Below are 16,006 nucleotides of genomic sequence, written 5' to 3' on the forward strand. Positions count from 1 at the left end.
AAGATATGGCTTCAAAAATAAATTTGCATGCTTTTGGAAACTTGGAAACAGCCTAAAAGAAAACCGTATTTACAAGTGTGTGATTTCAGGCCAGTGTCAACATTATGCACATGTAACATCAACTCTTACATTCCGCCAGATGCCATAATACTGCTACATAATAAAAATACATAACTTCAAAGTGATTGAAAGATACATGTATGAACCAATGCACCATCAGTAATTCCGAGTTACATTGACACTTTAGACATTTAGGTGGTCAAGACAATCTTGAGAAGCCCTCTTAACAATGTTTTTTTTTTACGTGGAAGTATTATGGCACCCAGTGGCATTATGAGAGTTGATGTTGTATCTCAGTCCTGCGTGTAGTTGGTCTAACACCAACAAAGTCCGACAAGTAAGGAAACATGTTGAAGCAGACTGCTCCACCTACCAAAGTTCTCTCCTCCCCAGATGTCCATCATGGTGTCATACTTGCCCAGTTTGTTGAACCATGACTTGTCAATCACAAACAGGCCACCAGCAATCATGGGTGTCCTGACAGGGGACATATCTTTGTTACTAAGTGTTTCTTTCTCAATCAACATCACCAACAAGGTGGCTAACAACAGGGCTGGGAAAGGCCAAAATTTTAACCTCAATATTTTCACCTGTATACAGGACTTTAGCCAGCTCGAAATTTTTCTCCGTCAGCCAATTACAATCGTCGCGAAAACCGCGAAAATTAATTAGAAGGACTGAACTGAGACCTTGAAAAACGGGTTTTAATGAGATTATCGTATGCGAAAGGGCGCCGACACACATTGTCAACAATCATAACAATAGCAAAACAAACAGTTTGTGGCTTTTACGGCCGTGGACAGCGTCCCCAAGCCGCCTGTAGCTTCCACCAAGGATTTTTGTCCGTCAAGGTTGACGGATTGGTTTTAAAATTTTTCCGTCAGACGCAGCAAAAACGGGCGCTGGCTAGAGCCCTGCCTGTATATGAATACAACCTATAAAAAGGATCAGAAAACAGTTATCATATCATCATATGAAACGTTGAAGACATATATATATATATATATATATATATATATATATATAAAGACATGTACATATATATTAAGATACACAATAAAAAAAGTTACTCAAGGGACTTTGAGATCGGACACAACTTTGTCATGCATTATTAATATTGTTTTCTGCTCACATACATGTAGTGTGACAATTTGGCAGCATCTGTGCATACAACTGTAGGTAAGTGGATTTTGATCTTACAGTTCACTTAAAAAATCTGTGGTATTTTCAAAGCATCTTACTTGATAGGTTCAGTTGGGTCTTTTCTTGAGGCCTTCTGAGCTTCTGACAGATGTTCCCACTTAAAATGCAGACTCCAGTCAAACCCTACAAATAGTCAATACATATTCGTGTACATGGGAAAGGACAAAGTCAAAGTACTTTTATTCAAGTTACTGTAAGAGTACAGCAAATGCTATCTCTTCCCTTTAACTTAATCTCCAAGCAGATCCTACGGTAGCATAAGATAGTATCAAAAGCTGGCAGAGGAGTAAAGCCGACTTAGGAGTGTGTTTTGCTACCGGGGAACCACATCCTATACTGTAAATGCAGAAATGTATGCGGTGGTTTTATATTCGTGTTTTTTTGCGGTGGCCACTTTACCGCAAACTTAAAACCATAGCGAACATTTTTCCATGGCTGTAAAAGACGACAGTGCATGTTGCCACAGTGACTGCAAACTTTAAACCACCGCAAACAGTCTTTTCTCCCGTGAAAATTAAATCCCTGTGAACTTAAATAAATTGTTAAATAAATAAATACAGTATGTGACAGCAATGTCAATGTGATAGAATGTCTCACCTCCCCTCAGTTCAGAAGAAGCACCAATGTACTGGAAGGTGTCCATGCTGATGACATCTATGATTGGGCTCACCACACGTGTGGGGTCCTAAGTAAAGATTTGTATAAGCACAGGGAGAACTTTCAAGGTGATGACACTCAAAGCTGACAAGGAGGTCTCACACACAGCTACCATGTGCCAAAGGAAAGGAATAACATGTTACCCTCTGTCACTCTTCGATATCACTGTACCAGTGTCCATAGCTTATTTTATGGTAGACCGGACTGTTGTTCCAGTTTTTGCATTCAAAGATTTAGGGAACGGCCACATTCGTTGCAGTAGGCTGTGACATAACCAACTGTCAACAAGGATCTAAAACAGCCTTTACAATAAAAGATAACTTTGTGTGACACTTGTACGATCATCTCAAGAAGGCCCTTAATTTGCGATCTTAGAACAATCATACAAGGAATATTAAGAGGAGTACAGTCTATGCGGTGCTACAAAAAAAGGATGCAATGCCCTCTTTTTCCCATTGATGCCTTGGCTCATTTCCCAAAGTTTGCACCAACAAACTGCACTGGCAGTGCCTTTAAACCCAAAGTTCTCAGCCGCAGTGTTGAATGTGATGCGATCATCCTGACCTCCTTCACCCTCTGCAGCAGCGGTTGCAGCCAGTCCTTGTTAGCCTCACAGTGACTGTCCAGGAAGGTCAGCACGTCGGAGGTGGAGGCGTCTGCACCCTTCACACGAGATCTCATCAGTCCTGCAAAACAATAACATTGGCAGGAGGGGATGGGTGAGGGAGCAGCCAGGTCATGTATGTCATCATACTGGGCTAACTTAGAATGATAGACCTCCTTTGAGGTGAATATGGTATGGTGGTCCGAATTCAATTCAACCAGTAGGACACTGATGGAGTGTCTTGGCGAATTTACGATTGGTCATCAGTATTGATCCAGAAGAAGGCAACAGAGGTCATTGCAAATTTCATCTGTATACCTTTGTGTTGGAAGAAAGTTAAAAATTGTACCATGACACTGAATCTTGTTCTAACTATCACATGAAGACCATAATCATAGTCTTTGCCAATATGTTTATGGTGCCATTTGTTTTGTTTTTTGTGGGCGGGATTGTTTGTTTGTTTGTTAGTGGAAAAGCAACTACCAAAGCTATGGATGGACAGTTATGATACATTGCACATGTAATTAGGTGCCAGACACCAAGCGACTATCTACGGTACTGCAGGGGAACTTTTGGTTTTGATATTTCACGTTCTCGACATGCTAATTTTTGGGTAATAGATAGCTCATGTTATACATGTACATATTTTGTACTTAGAACTAAGATCTCACTTCAACCAGCCTTCCTTTGACTGGCAGCATTTAGACTGCAGATTTATATACCTTGACATGAAACTGTCCGACTGTGTGAATCTACTTTTCCTCTTTTTTTTAAAAAGTACTCACAAGTACTAGTCCTTCTCTTTGAAGTTGATAGCTTTCATATTCGATCTGGGCCTTTACAAAAGCATGTAAAATGGAACCTGTGCATCCCGGTAATGCATCAGGCTTAGTCTGTGCAGGGCTGTCTCAGCAGGATTACATCAAATAAAATCCTTTTAGGAGCAGCATAAATCTCACACAGAAAAGAACTCTGCCAGTAAATTGATTATGACTCAGAGGATGCCAGATCCATCTGCGTCATGATCATATTTCTGGCTCCGCTCCACTCACAGAAGGAAATCTGCATACAGATGGGCCCAGTGGAAGATAGTTAGGTGCAGAGTAATTAGACCTGCTGGAAATCCCAACCGATAATTAGATTTTCATGTCTGAGAAATAATGACTACCGTAACTAATGGGTTATCCTGCTGGTGAAGACAGGAGGAACTTCTAGAAGTACATGAAATTGATAATTATAGAGGTATAAAGACATGCCTTGAAAACAAGGGTTGGCTCAATCTGTTTATATATGTATATAAGTGATACATCCTTTATACAAAATGTACTATTTATTGTGTTTTACCCTACACTGTCTATATCTAACCTCGTGGCACAGGACTGATGTAGTATAACGATCGGAAGCATAGGCCACTTTATGAGGTACCCTATCAGACAGCTGATAATGGTTAATGACTCATCCTGACAGCTCACATATACATGTAATCACAAAGTCCTGGTGGACATGACATGAATATGACATGGGACATGTAAACGTCTGCCACACACACACTCAATCACTACATCAAGCTCGCTTGGGACCATTTCATGACTTTGCCACAGGAGGACAAAATGCACCTATTTCCATATTCCTGACCTCAAGTGACAAGCATTTTACTGCATCTTCATCATATAGTCTACACTGTGCTTTGATGATGGGCTGTGATGACTATCAACAGAAAATGAGAGTTGATAGTTTTCACTGATATGGGGTCAACCTCACAATATTGATGACATACATGTACTCATAATCTAGAAATGGAATATAAAGAAAGTTGAAAGCTGATTCATTTGTAAGATTATTGCTTATTGGGAAATATTTTTTGGCTGGTGTGTTCCTTTTGTTTCTCAATCTTCTTCTTCTGTCTATAGCCAATCAGAGCTTAGGTTGGATGTTATCTGTTGTAAACAACCTCCTTGTTTAAATATGAGCAATTTGTTTTACTCCCACAACACTATAGGCTAAGCCTAATGGCAAAGTATGACTGTATTAATGACCAAAAATGAGTAGATGTAGGCTGGGTTTTCTTTCTGGTTTCTTTTCAATCACAAACAATATTACAGGGAGTGTAACTACCTTGACAAAAGACTACAGGGAAAACATTCTGCATTTTCACAAAAATATTGCCTTTCTAGCTTTTGTGACTTTGACTGAACTTTTCTACACCCCTTGCAGATGAGACAGCAAAGAAAGTTGAGTTGTACTGAAGCTTAATAACTTGTCTTCAATAAGTTTTCTGTGACTTTGACTGACCTTCTCTGCGCTCGTTGCGGAGACAGCGGACCTTGGGGATGGCCGTCAGCTGCAGGCAGTCCTCCGCTGGGAGGGACAACATAGGACAGAAAATTAACAACCACCACATGATGCTGAAATGAGGCAGTACGTCAAACTGACAAAGTAAGCTGTAAGTGAAGTTGTACACATGAAGCCTGTAAAGATGACACCAAGGACTTAGTGTCACTTTAATGTCTGAAGGTGATCTATGGCTATCATAACATTGTGTTTTAAAGATTTAGACTTGGTGATAAAGCAAAGACTGATATGTGGACCCCCTCAGGTACAGATTATCTCAATGTAGTAGAAATATCCTGTCCGTGTTAATGCAGCCATCACAAAATGGCCAGTTGGACTTTGATGTATGGGTTGATAGCTAGATATTGTATATATCTACTGATAGATATTCCAAACTTTCCTGTCTGCCTGTATGAGCACATCACTACATGGATGAAAGAGCAACACCCAAATCCCACGAGACATGCACATTATGGTCATTGCTTTTCCTTGAAGGCAGCTTGAGGTCCGCTGTGGAACTGTAATCCCTGCAGCCCCACAAATGGCTCTGGAGAGGAATTTATGAGTGAAACCAATAGATTTGCTAACGTCCACAAAAAATGTCACCCAGTAATGGAAGGCCAGGTCCAGGTCCTGCAGCAACCTTACTTTTACCGGCTATTGATTGATGAGGGGTATACTTTCTGGCAAATCCTGATCCAAAGCAGAGGACGGACGAAGGTCGTGTAAAACATTCTGATTACATTACAGAACAGGTCCACAAATGGCTGTACAGAGCATGGATCATCTGGCACACCAACATGCAGTACAGTTCTAATCAAGGAAGGACATGTCAATTCTAATTGTTGATGAGAAAAATGAAAGAGGATATGCCAAGAAACGTAGTGCACTTATGGCGTGGCATGCTTTGTGACCTCAAGATTACACTTTAAGTCCACACTTCAAGCATGAATAAACAAAATTCCAGGGCTGTTACCAAACTATCAACACATCCCAATGTTTGTGGCCTCTGCACAGTATCACTAGTGTACATATTGCAGGATGGGTCAGAACTGCAGCAATCATCATCTTTATTTGCACCACTGACAATAAAAGATGATGTTTCAAGAGGTGGTCAGGTCGGGAATGGATATGATGTTTGATTTATATGAAAGGTTTTCTCATATTCTTTCCCTGATAGAGGCTTGAATGGCACCATCAATGGCCTTTCCTCTCAGGAGGCCCTGCATTTTTCAAGAGCTTGCTGCCCTTTGTGACATCTTAGATATTGGGCAATAATTTGTCTACATATCAATGTCCTTGCTCTTCAAAGGATGGAAAAAAATGTGGGGCTATATATATTGGGCAATCTCATAAAAACGAGTATATTATGATATCAAAAACCTTTTCTTTGATCATTGTAACTGTCAAACAACCATTTGATGAATGTACATCTTTTACCAACGTACTCATTAACATAGCGGCTTTTTCATAAGTAAAACTACACCAAATGGACACTGAATTGATACTAGTTACTTTGGTACATTGTTAACTTACGATCATCACTGAAGTCATCCACAAGGACAATCTCTCGCACCAGGTTTGGAGGGCTTCTGTTCAGTACACTGTGTAAGACAGAAAGAGCAAGGTGAAAGATATCATGATACACCCATCTACCCAGGCACCCCAAAACAATGCGATCCGCCTAACAGTTGAGATACAACCCCATATATCATCCAGAGTAAAAACAGTATACCCAAACCAGTACCTCCAACTTCATGGAGGTAAAACAAGTCAAGGCCTTCCAAGGCAGCAGTTCTGGTATGCTAAAAAGAGTACTTAAAGCTCAACAACATAGGGATCTGGATGATTTGGCCCTTTACAAACTTTGCCCAGTCAACCTTGCCCAACACCCTGGACAACTTGCCAGGGTTAGGGTTTAGGTTTGGGGTGTTTGGACAAGTTGACCAGCATGTTGGTCTGAGTTGGTCTGATTAGCCATAGGCCGAGTTGGTAATAGAAGAGCCAAAGAGTCTGACATCCTACAATTCATACCTAGTGATGGTCCTGAGGAGGGCAGATCTGGCCTCGTTGTGAAAGGTGATGATGACACTGGTCTGGGGCAGGGAGGAGGCATCATACTCCAAGGCCGAGCACCTGATAATATGGACAACATAGAAAACATGATTGTTAAGATCAGAGAATAACCTAGGATGGGTTCTGCCCTGGTTAGTTTACCTCTGCTACATGCAACTATTTTAAGGCAAGTTCAAGGCAATTTAGTTTTGCTGTAGGAGGCATAGAGGCACAGTACTGTCCATTGCTGACTAAAAGATCTGTACTGTATTGGCTTGAGTATAGTGATATTGCAGTGGAGAGAAAACTTGATGATGGAATACTTCTAGATCCTCATACTGGTTGTTAACTAGCCAGAATGATATTAAATTACCTGTATGTGACAATGAACACCAGGTGGACAGAAGTTGAGCCCAGCTAGAACACCTGGGCTAGCCCAACTTAAACCCAACAAACTTTGGTTATTCGCTTTCCCAGCAGTTTCCTTGGCACCAACTACTCTAACCAGTCCCAGTCAAAACAGGGTCTTAGACGTCGACCCTAGAACAAACGGGCAGAAAGTAATCCTTTACATATCCTTTCAATGCAGCCAAAGTCTGGAAACTAGTGCAAAACAACACACTGACAAGGACCTTAGCTATCGAGAGTCATTTCAGATCCACAATTAGCTGAAAATTATCTATAACTTGTACAATGTTGTGATAGTGCCAAATTCTAAAATGTTGTGGAACATGTTTCCTTTTTTTTTTAAATTACCCATCTCTCATTGAGGTTGACTTAGACTTAAGAGACATTGCAAGATCTGTCCTTCTACAGTAACTGATGTAAATGCCACACAATCATGTGATCCTCTGTACATGTATATACATTGTATACTAAGGAAGAGTTCTGGTTAACGCAGTACCAAGGCAAAATCGCTATCCCAAGCTACTTCAGATTCATAAATTTTCATAGGGATCTAATGTCATGGTAGGAAGGTTGGGTCTTTTTTCGCAGTATTTTATGTTTTGTTAATACAGTAGGACCATAATGGAGCTTGATATCTATAGTATCATAATTTTGTAGCAGAGTCATCACTGTGAAAACTGCAAAAATAAAACCATTGAGATTGTTTCAAGATCTATAGTAGTTTATGTAGATAATCAAAATTCAGGGCATGCAACCTTTTTCCTGGACCTTTAGAATGCTGCATGTTACAGCAGCTGCATGATCAGATACATGCAAAAATGAAGAAATCAATATCTCAGGAAAATGTCTTCTTCTAAAGGTTTAAGGTTAGGGGCAACCTTCATTCAAAGGGTTCTACAGGTTGCCAAAAATCCATCTGCAAGTCCTAAATTGCATTCCTTTCAGTCTTGTCATTACTCTATCCATTCCAGACAGTGATTTTGTTCCCCATGTTGATTAGAAGTAACTTCCAACAATAAGGTTCATCAAGAAAATGTCAGGTTATTAACACTTTCAGCACTGTCTGACAAAAAAGCTTGGTCAAGTTTCCCTGGCTGTCCATATTAATCAGGAGAAGCCCTGTTTCTGGGGGGAGTGACCTGACCTTAGGTCAACTCTTAGCCAAGTCTTTCACAGGAGTAGTGACCCTGAAACCAGCGGTGACCCTGAAGCTAGCGCTGAAAACTTCCTACTGTGCTTTTCAGAGATACAAATGGAAGTTGGCAGTGCAGAAATACTGTTGCCAATAGTTATAGCTTATAATTTCATAAAGGAATTTATTAGTGTACAACTGTATCAACATACAACATAACTCAGATGTCAATAGACATGTCTGCATGTATCATGATGTCTAAAAAAGACTCTAATCTGAGATAATTGGACCATTTTAAAGATACAAATGGGACTTGGCAGAGCAAAAATACTGTTCCAGATAATTAAATTGTTGTAATTTCATAAGGAATTCTTTTAGTGAATGACGACTGCATTTATACACAGTACCTGAAATGTCAATACATGCATCATAGTGTCTTATCTGTGATAATTGGACCGTTTAGACCATTTGAGGCAAACTTCGAAAAAATTCCCACACAGATGCATTTTGTCACATGATACATTTTAATTGTTACTTTCCTTAACCACAGAATTTTTTCTGATGTTACACTTGAAACTGTCTACTGTATCTAATGTCTACAGATTGGTTACCTTAAAACATATGGGATATCCTACTAAGTACAGTATGATATTTAGTGGGGGCAATCCGGTCACGATGGGGAGGGGGCACTAGGTAAATTTTGTTACCTGAGGGACAATGGAATTTATTTTAAACCCAAGACGCCGACAACTGGCATCATGCAGTTCCTAAACCCAATTAATGATGTTATCTATACACCACTGATATTTACCTATCATTTCCAGTAAGTATATTGAAAATGAAAAACGCTGTGAAAATTGAACAAGTTTCAACTTCAGGATACTGTAATTTGTGTCAATTTTGTGGTAGGAGGGAAAGGGAGGAGTTTGTAGTGTTTTCATTCATGGATAAAACAACGATATTTATAACGTAATGCAAGATTTAAGGACATATGTATTTTGATGTCACAGCAAAAACTACATACATAAACCAGCCAAATCTTTCACGATCTACAGTAGGTTCAATCAGTGGCTTTGATGTAACATCTATTATCATAATACCGGTACGTTTACGACGATTTCTCTAGCCATACTGATTTGACAAATTGTCAACGCATCATTTTCTCCAGTTACATGTTGCTGTTATAGGTTACCCTTGCCACTTCTTCTGTTTAACTTTTCTGCCACTCTTGTCCTGCTAAAAGCGTAATATCGTAATTGTAACACGCCGCGGAATTACATGGCGAACGGGCGCGTGGTTGGAAGGGGGTACAAAATACCGGTAGGAAGAAACACGGCACAATTAACTGCCGGTATGTACATTTATACATCCTCTGATGTTCCTTCCTTTTCTGTCAGTAAATGCATAAAACATAAACCTGCATGAGCATACAAAATGTCATGAGAAAACGGATGTATACTGTCAAGAATTTTCATTTAACTTCTGTCCGTCACAACCGCTATGATGTAACACTTCACTGCTAGCGTAGATATAAAAATGGCGGGAAAATGGCTGCGTACGTTCAATTTTGCCCATTCAGTCGTAGATCCGGGCTATTATGCAACGGTTCTTCACACTTTTACATGAGTTGTAGGTCACCAACAGAAATTCAAGATTGTTGTTGAATCATGTTCGTCTTGTGCAGTGAGCATGTGTAATTATGATCTATATAAATTTGGCAATGAATGTGACAGTGTGTTCGTCCCACGACGAGCTGCGTACCCCGAAAAAGATACTGAAAACTTTTGGCCTTGTTGTCTTCGAATGCATTGTTATCGATGCTTTGTAAATGATGTATTGGACACCTAGATGTCTGAAGTGTGCACAGCTCAGAAATAACTATTGTTGCATGTGTAGATCTCTTTAAGTTCCAGTATTTTTAATCTACTGGTATAAGTCTTACTACCGGTATTTTGCCAATGCATGTTACACACTGAAGTGAGAATATTCCCTGAACTATTTGGAACACACATGGTGACTGTTATCAAGCTTGGATACATTTGCTGTACAATTTACTGGTTGGAAGCATGCCAAAGTGTACATTATATATAATATCTTAGAGTTTATGGTACAGGTAAGACCATAGCATAACCGTTACCATAGCACCTGCAAAGACAGCGTTTGAGTAATTCCAGGCCAGCCACTGACACAAGACTTTGAAGTTTTCACTAATCACAACCATGTACAGGTATTGCTTTTACAGACCAAGTGGAATATTTCAGGCCAGTTGTGTACCGATCAGTATTCATATTGATGTTAATCCTGGTCCTTAAGTAGATCAATGAACAGTCCAAGTTGCAATAGACTGGAATGCAATAGACCAGTAGTTGAAATTTTGTCTACTGCTGTTACTTCCTTGCTGTAAATTGAGCTAAATAGCCAAAGTGTAACTTTAAGCAAATTTCAAGCAGACAGAAGCAAAGGACACTCAGGAATTTTGTGCAAGCGGGAGATTGATGGAAAAAACAGTTCTTGACTACTGTACCAAGACCTCCACAGGATTTCCATGGTAACTAGACAGTCAATGCATGTCCGTAGGACTCCCAACAAAGACTATGTACATGTAAGCAGACTCTTCCATGATTGTGTTGTCTACAAAATGTAAGCAATGCCATCTAAGGAGCAAGAGGTCTAACTGAAGAGAAAGAAGGTGATTCATCTACTACAGGACTGGAACACTCAACACCTCTGCTGGTAAAACCCCTTTAAATCCTAATTTGACACAGGTCTTTTTCTAAAGGTGTCAGGATTCCTGAGGGGACTGATGGATCAGGAATGATATGGGGAGAGATGGAGACAGTGAAGAAAAGAATATAAACTGGAAGAGTGATGAAAAAAGCAATCATCATCACAGCCTCGGTGTGCAGAGGTTGGTTTTGGGTGTGTCTGGGTGTTTGTATTCTTGTGTTTTTGAATGTGTTTTTGCAGTTGTGTATTATGCTAGTCATGCTAATCTTAGAGTGATGTGACCTTTTTTGAGAGGAACTTCTTTAAGTGAAATATTAATCAAAACCATGTTACATGAGAAATGAACTTCAATTAAACATGCCATATGAAAGACTCTAAATGTAGGCATGAGACCTTTGAACTTCTGTTGATAATATGATATCGAAAGCCATGTAGATTTTTAAAAAAAAAGAAGACATTTCCACCAACTGTACTCATGGAGCAGCAATATCAGGAACATATCAGTCAGTAGCACATTTCACACAAGCCTCCCACCTTCTTGGCCTGTCTCCAAGGGATGCAGATGATAGGTTCTATATATGCTCACAGTGATATGCCTTTGGTCATTCCAAGACTGATTAGAGAAGCTCCACAGGAGGTTTATGTAATGAAAGGGACCTGGAATCATCATTAAGGAAACAGAGAAGCAATCCTTTATCGGTCCTTTAGGTACAGGCATAATGAAGACATGAAACAGGAAATTTGAGATGCACCTTCTTTGCTTAAAGTTATTCCAGATACAAACATCAGGTCATGGAAATGTCACCACCAGGATGTACATCTATAAAGTATAATGCCGACAGAATACACAGCGGGCTGTATGATATTGGAAAGGGTCATTGAGCTTGAGTACTTGGTGTCTATTGGGTAATATATCTTTTGTGGCATCATGTTGGCGTAATGTTAGGCGCAGGACCCAGAGGTACTGGTTCAAATCTTCTGACATGCCACCTCTGTCCTTTAAGATCCTCTTAGGTCCTTCTCAGTATCTAGGCACACCCTGCATGCCATAATGCATATGATACAGTAACTGTACATTCTTCAATCTATGGCAGGATACTAAATAAATGTTATCATTTAGTTTGAATACGAAATAGTCATAACATATTTGCACCATCAGTTTTCCCTGCCAATCCAGTCACCTGCTTCAAATCAGTTAAGAAATCCCAGTTCATGGTTGTAGCCATAACATAAATATGTACATTCTTTATTAATATTCTTACGTTTGCAGTGTGTTGCGTTTATAGTTCCGTGCGAGGTGAAGCTCTGAGGTTGTATACAATGAGAGAATATAAACAGGATACAAAATGTACATCTCTGTCACAAATAGACAGTGCAAATACTCATTTTAAAAACAAGGCTTCCTGCATCCTGCAGTTTTTACCTCTGGGAGGGATGTTTGGTTCCGTTTGTGTGTTTGCAGTATAAGTACTATAACTCAAGATCCTTTTCATGGATTTGTATGAGTTTTAATATATTAGTAGTTATTGGGGTCAGGGAGAAACATGATGATTTTGAACCCCCTAGCAGTATTTTCAGGTACTGTAGAATTACAGGCTTACAACCCTTTTGCGAGTTCACTGTTCAGTCCATAGTCTGCAGGCGAGATCACCAACCTCAATTTGGGACACCAGCATGGCTTGAGACTTGTTGAGCATCACCTGTTGTAGGGCATGATAAGGCTAGGGCTGTGGCATGAAAAAACTCATAAAAGCTTCGACTATTTCACGGAGGCATGAGATCTTTGACTTCTTGTTCCTAGCCTAGGCTGCCCTGTTTGTAAGTATAAGAAAGGCTACCTGTTAACGTTTTTCCAAAGAGGCAACTAGGCACATTTTAAAACCCTATCTGCCAAAACACAGATCAAGTACAATATCAAGTATAATATATAAATTTATCAAAGTTCAAAGAGACATACATTGCATTTCCTATAGGAGGACTATGATGGGGAAAGGGGGTATTTGTAGTGGAAATAACTAATGCAATGCAAGAAAGAGTATATACTTGCAGTGTGAGAGTCTGCAGTCAATGCAATGTGCATACATGTAAGTATAGTGTAAGTATGGGTGTTACTTCCATCTCACATTGGTCTTGGGCCAAAAAAGTAAGGCATGGAAATTAAAACAGCCACAGTGTAACACAGCCCACCCTGCCCTGGAGGTCACAGGGATCTCAGCACTCTGCCAGGTTCCATTAAAGTTACAGGTCTAACAGAAACACCCAGAAATCCACTTTCTCTGAGTATTGAACACTCGCTTACAGCCACCCAAATCGCCTAGTACTCAGTTGAAGAGTATGATTACTTGGTTCTAGTAAGCCTGCTTTGCAATATACTAAAATTCTGTCCTCCGATGCAGGTAGATGGGAACATTAGCACTTATGCACTAGAAAGATAAGTGTAAAAGTGGCAACAGCTGGGTATTTTCTGCCTTCTATCTTCATATCCATCCACCTTCCCCCTGACTATCCCCATTATGGTGATGACCTTCACACTTTTTCAGTGTTAAATCTCCTGACCAGTCTCATTGTCATGGTCCAGCGTACAGCTTACACTTGGCAAAGGTCAAACAGAATGTCTCCTTGAAACAGGGAAACATGCCTAAGTTGATTTTGTAATGCATAAAAGAAATTGACTGGGTACCATCCAGATAATAGTTTGCTCCGACATTTATTATACACTATATACAGCCGCTTCTCTGCTATTCCGTCTGGCGCTCATCCAAACAGGTGTTCCAACACCCAAAACGCCCTCCGTTCACTTGTTGGAGGGCCTGTTGTCATAAAATGAGCGCTTTAGAAGTTCTGAACCCATTCCTTAATTTGCTCAGTAACTGACATCACCACCAAAAGATCAAGACAGAAGCAAACATAGGAGCGAACTACTATGCAGATGGTACCTGTACTTATACATGTTCTATGACAACTTGCTGCGGTGGATCCACTGGCTACATTATGCCATCAGACTGTTTGTATTTGTAGACCTGTGATGTGTCAGATGTTCCAGCACTTTGCCAACTTGGCCAACTCTATCCCTAACCACCCTGGCCAAGTTTTCAAGGCTAAATTGAGAGTTTGAAAAGGGTTAAATTTTCCTGACGCCTTTGAAGGGGCTATCTCCAAAAATTTAAAAACCTTCCAAGCCTTATGGTACGCTTAGTATACCCATGACATTCTCTAGTTTCATATCTTACTGTTAAAATTCAATCAATTCTGGCATCAGGGCCTGAGACTTCAGCCAACACACATACTTTCATCCTGTACCCTGACATGCTTTCCACATTTCCATGTACAGATTTCACCCTCATCAGTAATATGAGCTTGGGGGTGAAAACTTGATAATTGGATTGACCTATTTCATGATCTCTTAATTAAGTCCCAAAGTCTCTACTTCTTTGAGCAGGAGAGAAACCTTGACCCATTGATTAGGGTTAATTAACATCAATTAGCTAAGTACACGTACCTGTAATTCCTAGTGTCTGGCACAGGGCGATTACTGGAGATTTTGTCACTCTCGGCTAGATTGAAGGCATGCCTCTTGTAGGAGTCCTTGGCATCGTGCTGACCACCTTCTATATATGTCCGTCCGTCAAAGTTGACTCCCAGGGACTGACCATACACCTGACTGGTATCACGGCCCTAAGGAAAAATTGTGATAGAGTTAAACTCTTTTAAATCGGGATGTAACAAGACATGATAAAAACAGCACATCATAACTTTGGAGCTGGGCACCTAATTTTTTACTTTGGGTGCACCTAGATATTTTTGTAGGCTATTCAAGTACCTTTGTACAACAATAGATTCTATACAGAATATTCTTGAAAATAAGCATCAGACATTCACAAAGCAATAAAATCTTTGTTGTACTTTGTTATATTGCTTTAAAGTTACACAAATACATATCAATTACACCACGTGCCCTAAAAGGAATTCGAGCCCTACAACACAATAACATATGTATGAACAATACGAACACTTCTTTTACCTGTTAAGATTTACCTTTCCTATTAATATGTAACGTATTAGGCTTATAAAGGAATGATAAATGCTACGCTATAAATTATGCGCTCACATCAATTAGATTCAAATCTGCTACCAAGCACAAAACAAGCACATTTATAGGAGGTAAATCAAAATAAAAGCAGCAGATGAATAGCATTGCACAGAATAAATCTTCTCATAGACACTTGAGCACGTGCAGTTTAGTTTATAATCTCAGATGCAATCAGGCACGTAACATATCAATCCAGCATGATAGCAAGTTACAAACCAGCAATTATCAGAGACTGAGAATGGGAGACTTGTCTTTGTTTGCAATACAAATTGGATATGTATAGGTATACGTGAATTTGAATCGCAGCAGAATTTTGGACTAAAACATCTTCCTGTATTCATTTGTATTCCAGCAGCAAAAAAACTTTTTCTTTTCTTTTTCATTCTAAAAACCTTAAATTCCAACCTGTCTGCATAGAATGCTTATTTACTTTCCTTTCATTGTATATCAAGGTGTGTGGCTTAACCAAGGTGAACCTGCTGAACTGAGCTGCTTGAAGCACGGTGTGAAGACTACTGCTGCCTACCCATGTGTCAGGGATCCCAGCAGCAGTATAATCAAACTCTAGATACTACTGTACAGGCTGCAGAAAATGTCAGCTATATACATTCTTGACTGTAAAGTATTTTAGCCTTCTGCTTTCTAAAGAGCTTCTTTTTTTTCTTTCTAGACAATTACTCATGAAACAACCAGAAGGGAAACTACAAGCAGGAAGCTGCTATACATGACTTGGAATGTA

At 39.7% G+C, this 16,006-nt stretch overlaps 1 protein-coding gene across 2 annotated transcripts in view; it reads right to left on the reverse strand.

Moving 5' to 3' along the window:
- The window catches only part of LOC118414906 (polypeptide N-acetylgalactosaminyltransferase 16-like), a 34,429-nt gene that overhangs the window by 9,594 nt on the left and 8,829 nt on the right, over nt 1–16,006 (reverse strand). For both annotated transcript variants that reach the window (XM_035819213.1, XM_035819205.1), the window contains 8 exons: nt 14,677–14,852; nt 6,890–6,991; nt 6,392–6,459; nt 4,817–4,882; nt 2,485–2,606; nt 1,861–1,948; nt 1,302–1,386; nt 434–537 (listed from right to left, as the gene is read on the reverse strand). In XM_035819213.1, the coding sequence (XP_035675106.1) occupies nt 434–537; nt 1,302–1,386; nt 1,861–1,948; nt 2,485–2,606; nt 4,817–4,882; nt 6,392–6,459; nt 6,890–6,991; nt 14,677–14,852 (811 nt within the window). The remainder of the gene's footprint in view (nt 1–433; nt 538–1,301; nt 1,387–1,860; nt 1,949–2,484; nt 2,607–4,816; nt 4,883–6,391; nt 6,460–6,889; nt 6,992–14,676; nt 14,853–16,006) is intronic.

The sequence above is a fragment of the Branchiostoma floridae genome, chromosome 1, assembly GCF_000003815.2.
Source record: "Branchiostoma floridae strain S238N-H82 chromosome 1, Bfl_VNyyK, whole genome shotgun sequence".
In the NCBI taxonomy this organism is placed as follows: domain Eukaryota; kingdom Metazoa; phylum Chordata; class Leptocardii; order Amphioxiformes; family Branchiostomatidae; genus Branchiostoma; species Branchiostoma floridae.